Source organism: Hirundo rustica, chromosome 14 (assembly GCF_015227805.2).
Source record: "Hirundo rustica isolate bHirRus1 chromosome 14, bHirRus1.pri.v3, whole genome shotgun sequence".
In the NCBI taxonomy this organism is placed as follows: domain Eukaryota; kingdom Metazoa; phylum Chordata; class Aves; order Passeriformes; family Hirundinidae; genus Hirundo; species Hirundo rustica.
Window position 1 is genome coordinate 1,410,128 of NC_053463.1, and position 6,000 is coordinate 1,416,127.

Below are 6,000 nucleotides of genomic sequence, written 5' to 3' on the forward strand. Positions count from 1 at the left end.
GGGCAGATTCCCCTCCCTGGGGCAGCTCCTGGAGCCTCCTGTGCAAGCTGCCCCCAGCCCGGGGTGTGGGTGCCAACAGCGCCAGGAACCAGCCCAAGCTGGGGCTCAGTGCCACGGCCGGGGAGGAGATTTTATTTTCAGGAGCGGCACAGATCACGGAGCACGGGCAGGGACTGGCACCACCAGGCAGGACGGGCAAAAGCTGGGCGGGGGAAATCCAGAGGGGCCCCTCCATGAGGGGGATTGTGCCGCTGCTGATGGCACAGGGGCCCGGCTGCGCTCACAGCAGCTCTGCTGGCATCACTGGCTGCCCAAGGAGGAGCTGCCAGGCGGCTCCTGACGGGATTGCTGCGCCCAGGGAGGGACGGGGGGTGACGCAGGACAGGGCCATTTCGTGTTTGGAATTCCATCCCCTTGGAAGGGGAGCCTTTCCCCTCTGAGAGCCGTCACCATTTTGGCTGGTGAGCCCCTGCTCCTGCTGGCAGAGCCTTGGGAATGCTGCCCCTGGGGGAACTGGGAGTTTATCTGAGATTCAAACCAGATCTTTTCCTAATGCACGTAAAAATAAAGGAGGAAACAACGCCCGAAGGACAAAGCAGAACCGAAGAGCTCTGTGGCTTCCCCGTGCTGCTGGTTCCATCTCGCTCCAGGAAATCTCACACCAAGATTTTGATGCCCTTCAGTGGGGACAGAGAAAAGCTTTATTTTAGGATTTCTTTTAAGAAATTTGACACTTGAGGTGAAACCAAGCCAAGGTTTGTGTGCCCAAACCCCAACAAAACCCCCGTGGGCGCTTCCACAGAGGGGGGATCACAGGACTGAGGCAGCCCTGGATGGATTTTTTCCCAAACTTTCAATAATGGCTTTTTTTCACTCACTGTTCTGGTGTCAAGAGTAAAACTGAATGAATTCTTTTGGAAACAAAACCCTCTAAAGACAGATCATTGCCAGCCAGGTCCCGGTGATGAACCAGGAGCACCTTCCACCACAAACATCAATAATTTCTGTTTTTCCAGCAATTTTCCACCTTGGTCTTCCTTTTGGGGCTGTTTCTGCCCAGTGTCCTTCTGAATCCTAAAGGACAAGGATGTGAAGCTTTGTCAGTGACTTTGCTGTATTTAAAGGAGTCAGACACCGTGGCCAGGAAGCCGCTTCTTCTTTTTCATGCACAATATTCTTCCTACTGAGCAACATTTTTGTTTGTTCTGAGCAGGATTTGTCTGTTTACAGTAAATACCTGTCACATAGCAACAGAAATATTACTAAATAATAACACATAGGATGTTAAGCTCCTTGGTCGAGAAGCTTTTAATGAAAAAAAAACCCCACACGTTCCTGATAAAAAATAATAAATAATGTCAGCTTTTCCTTTGTACATTAAAAATATCTGTACACGGTTGCGCCGTCTGACGGAGCACAGTTTTACTTTCTAGGCTCAGGGTGGCATCTCTGGGGTGGAGCTTCCCCTAAAAAGGGTCGAGGCTCGTGGTCTCCATCCTGCAGGAAAATCCTTCTCCCAGGCTGGTGGAGTTTGGAGCCTTGCCCGCCCTCTCCATGCGAGGGGGAGCAGCTCAGGAGGGGCGACAGCGGCGTGCGGGAGGCGGCTGAGGACCGAGAGCTGCGCCAGTGCTGAGCCGGGAAAGTCTGGAAAACTTCTCTGGAAAGTTCTCGCCTCAGCTGGAAGAGACCGGCAACCAATAGAAAAATAAAGGTGGCGGAGGTAAGCAGAAGTTCTCTCTTCCAAACGTGGCTAGAAAAGGGTTTAGATGGTTTGTTTTCCCGGCTGGCACTTGGTGATCCACTACAGACCGGCTCTGGCTCCAGCCCGAGCTTCCTGCGGCCTCCAAATGCCCAAAGTTTGCTCAGGGGAGGGACGGAACAGCTCTGGGCTCCACGTCCCGCTCCCTGGGAGTGGCACAACAGGGCAGTGGCTCTGGGCCGGCCCCACTGCAGCTCCTGGGAATCCTCCTGGGCCAGGAAACCCAACCAGAGCTTCTCCAGAGCTCGGCAGGGGCTGCAGCCAAAGGGCAGCAAACATTTCCTATCGTTTTCCTGGAGAAAACGTGGAGCTGCTCCTCCCCTGGCAGTGTCCGGGCTCCAGGCAGGAGCCAGCAGGGATGGAGCAGCTCAGTCCCACCCTGCTGGGCTTCAGCCACCCCTCGAGACCCCCAGGACAGGGGTGAGCTGGGCAGAGGGCAGCTGGAAAGGACGGGAGCAGCAGGAGTCCCTGCACGGGCTGGTTTGGAGCTGTTCTGTGTCCTGACTTCACCAGGAATGCCTCTGGCACGGCAGGGACAGGGATGGGACAGGGATGGGACAGGGATGGGACACAGGGATGGGACAGGGACAGGGATGGGACAGGGATGGGACAGGGATGGGACAGGGACAGGGACAGGGACAGGGACAGGGACTGGGACAGGGACAGGGACACAGGGACAAGGACACAGGGATAGGGACAGGGACTGGGACAGGGACACAGGGATGGGACAGGGATGGGACAGGGACAGGGACAGGGACAGGGACAGGGACACAGGGACAGGGACACAGGGATGGGACAGGGACTGGGACACAGGGACAGGGATGGGACAGGGATGGGACACAGGGACAGGGACTGGGACAGGGACAGGGACTGGGACAGGGATGGGACACAGGGACAGGGACACAGGGATAGGGACACAGGGATGGGACAGGGACAGGGACAGCGACACGGACAGGGACAGGGATGGGACAGGGACAGGGACAGGGACACAGGGACAGGGACAGGGACTGGGACAGGGACAGGGACTGGGACAGGGACACAGGGACAAGGACAGGGACAGGGACACAGGGACACAGGGACAGGGACAGGGACAGGGACAGGGACAGGGACAGGGACAGGGACAGTCCCGACACTGCCGTGCTCCCACCCAGCTGCCACCGCTGGACATTCCTGGGGATCCACTGCAGGAGGCACCACGAGGATGCAGAGCGATGAATTTTCAAGTCCTGCTGTCGGTGAATCCTTGGAATATCCTACAAGGCCTCTGTTCTTCCTCTGCTGGGCCAGGACTAGAAACAGGACTCCTGGGACTCGGGGTCGGTGTGGATGGGAAGCTTCTCTTGCTCCTGGTGGTGCCCATTGTGTAAAACCGTGTACCTGGGAGGGGCAACACAAACCTTTGTCAGTGCCAGGTCAAACGCCAAACCCAGGGAAAATAAGATCTTGCAAACCCCAAAGTACATTTAAGAGAGCCATTCTTCCAAATACGAGATCCCACATTAAAAAGCGTGAATCCCTGCTTTGCCCTGTGACAGGGAATGAAATCTTCAATCCCTGAAGACCAAGAACCTGCTGGGTTCCAGTGTCTGAGGTGAACTGCACTGCTTGGGCTGGAGGATGCTCCTGCAGGAATTTCCCAGGCTGGATGCTGGTTCCCAGCATGGAATGTGCAGATATTTCCCTCAAACATCCCTTGGAATTCCAGCACTATAAATAAGGATCAGGAATTTCCCAGGCTGGATGCTGGCTCCCAGCACTGAATGTGCAGTTATTTCCCTCAAACATCCCTTGGAACTCCAGCACTTTAGATAAGGATCAGGAATTTCCCAGGCTGGATGCTGGCTCCCAGCACTGAATGTGCAGGGGTTTCCCTCAAACATCCCTTGGAATTCCAGCACTGCAAACAAGGATCAGGAATTTTGAAAACGTGCTCCCCAGGAGTTACAGACTGGATGTCAGAAACAAGGAGAGACATTTTACACCTGACACTGAACAGACTCCAACGAGAGACGGCCACAGAGTGAGAACAGAGCCGGGATCTGATGGCCCAAGGCAGACGGGGACAGCGTGGAACACAATTCCACATTCCCGGGAGAGCTCGGGGAGGCCAAAGGCTCTGCCACAGACGGGACACAGAGAGGAGAGCCCCTGCTCCATCCCAGGAGCGGCTCAGGACGATGGACGGGAACATCCAAGGATCCAAACCTTCCTCCGTGTCCTGCGGCCGTCCCAGAGTGGAGCAAGAGCAGCAAGAGCAGGCGGCGCCGGTTGTTAGAGGTTCATTAAGCTAAAGAGGAGTCATTAAGGTGTCCCGGGATGTCGTGTGGCACAAAGTGTCTGTCTGGAGCCTCTGGCAGTGAGCTCAACACTTCCAGCTGTTTACCCTGTGGGGAAAGAGGACTGGTGGGACAGGGGGAAGGAGCATTCCCGGCACAGGAATGACAGCTCCTGGCTTGCTCAGGTACCCGCACATCACTCCTGAAATACCCCCGGCATCTCTGGGAACCCCTTCAGGGCGTCCTCTGCTGCCAGGCTTTTCCGTTCCCTGGGGTTTTTCCACACCCTACAGCTCTTCCCTTCAAATGTAGGTTCAGAGGTTTGCAGAGCACGGATTTAGTGTTGGATAAATTTGGGATTTTACAGCCTGGCTTTTGCTCTCTTTTACCCCCCTGTGCCGTGACTGGTCTCTCGCTGAAAATACTCTTCATTTCTCAGCTGTTGGTACCTGTGGGGAGCAGCTTTCAGAGAAAAGGCTCCTCTGCACCCCAAATTCCTCTGCACCCCAAATTCCTCTGCTTCCCCTGCAGGAACACCCCTGGTGTGCCTCAGCTCCCACCCTGTGGATGTGCCAAGGATTTGTCCCGCAGTGGAAGGAGGAAACGGCGCTGGAACCCTCCCTGTGTGGGCTGGAGGCTCCAGGAGAAAGCCGGTCTGAGAAATGAGTACATCTGAGGGAGCCGGAATGTGTGTGCAGGGAAAAAACAAACCCATTAAAAGGGTTAAACGCATCAAATAAATTATCTACAGCAAATTAATTGCGCCGCTCTCCTGCCTCTGCTGGGCTCCTCTGCTGGGATTTGTGGTCAAGGAGAATCCCGGGCTGTCCCTGCCCTCTGCATCCTCCCAGAGTGGGGACAGCGTTGTGGGAGCTTTTCCCAGATCCCGGAATAAATCCCGATAACGGGCTGCAAACCCTCCCGTGGCGCTGGGGTTGTGCTGGTGTGGGGACAGCTGTCCCTGCCAGCCCAGGGGCGTCTGTGACTGCAGCTTGGACCAGCACGGGAGGGCAGCTCCGGGGTTTCTCCCGCACAAGGGGCTCCGGGTTATTCTGGGAATTTGGCAAATCCTGGGGACAAACCCGCACAGGGATGCAGTGGCTGCAATGTTCCCGCTCTCCCTCCCTGCAGAGCTGGCCCCCAACACCAGCCCGGATGGTTTATTAGGAAAGCAAAGCCCGGAGTGGCCGGGTTTTGTTTTCCCCAGCTGGAATGAAAGCCAGTGACCATTTCCCCAGAGCCTGATGTCCTGCTCAGCCCGGTCAGGGACGGGAATTGCGGCTTTGGATCACACTGACCGTAAATAAAACGATGAAGAGCAGGCAAAGGCAGCCTGGTCCAGGTGATGAGGGATTTGTGTGGCTGCACCTCCTGCATTTCCCACCCTCTGAGACCCACCCGAGGTGTGCAGCCCCCTCTGCTCTGCTCAATAATCCCTTCCTCTTGGAGTCCAGGGTATTCCTTTGGCTGCCCTGGAGGGTCAGAGACCTGGACAGGGGGGTCTGGGACCCTGGCCCAGAGCCCAGAGGGACATTGGCTTTGATCCCAGTCCATGGGAAAGGCTTCCTGCACTGCGGGAAGGATTGCAGGCCACAGGAGTGTGAAAGATTGGAGTTTAGCTTATCACAGGGTGAGAAAACAGTAGGTTTGGGTTTTTAGTATGGAAGTGAATGGGAGCAAGATGGAGGATTTGGGGCGTTGTCTCCTGCTTCTTCTTTCCTCTTCCCTCACTCCATTTTCTTCAGTGACGGCGGCACAAAGTAGTTTAAAGAGATTGGGTCAGAGTAAGGATGACTTGTTTAGTATAAGTGATAGGTATTGGCAAATAATGATAAATAAAGAACACGTAACAATTAGTATAAAAGATAACGACTGCCCAGCTCAGGAGGAGTCACCAGATGCCCAAGCAGCTGCACAGCCCTTTGCTGGGCACTGAGAAAATTGTAAGATAAGAAACAATAAACA

General features: G+C 55.3%; 1 protein-coding gene across 1 annotated transcript; it reads right to left on the reverse strand.

Annotated features, from left to right (window-relative positions):
• Positions 1 to 667: 667 nt before the first annotated feature.
• LOC131378652 (keratinocyte proline-rich protein-like) lies at positions 668 to 4,288 on the reverse strand. Its single transcript, XM_058422498.1, has 2 exons — positions 3,965 to 4,288; positions 668 to 3,136 (listed from the first exon to the last, which is right to left on the reverse strand). The coding sequence occupies exon 2, from the start codon at positions 2,925 to 2,927 to the stop codon at positions 1,863 to 1,865; it is 1,065 nt and encodes a 354-aa protein (XP_058278481.1). The 5' UTR covers positions 2,928 to 3,136; positions 3,965 to 4,288; the 3' UTR covers positions 668 to 1,862.
• Between the last annotated feature and the right edge of the window lie 1,712 nt (positions 4,289 to 6,000).

Excerpts from the sequence above, each read along its gene's own strand:
- LOC131378652 (XM_058422498.1), bottom strand. The coding sequence starts at position 2,927 with ATGTCCAGCGGTGGCAGCTGGGTGGGAGCACGGCAGTGTCGGGACTGT.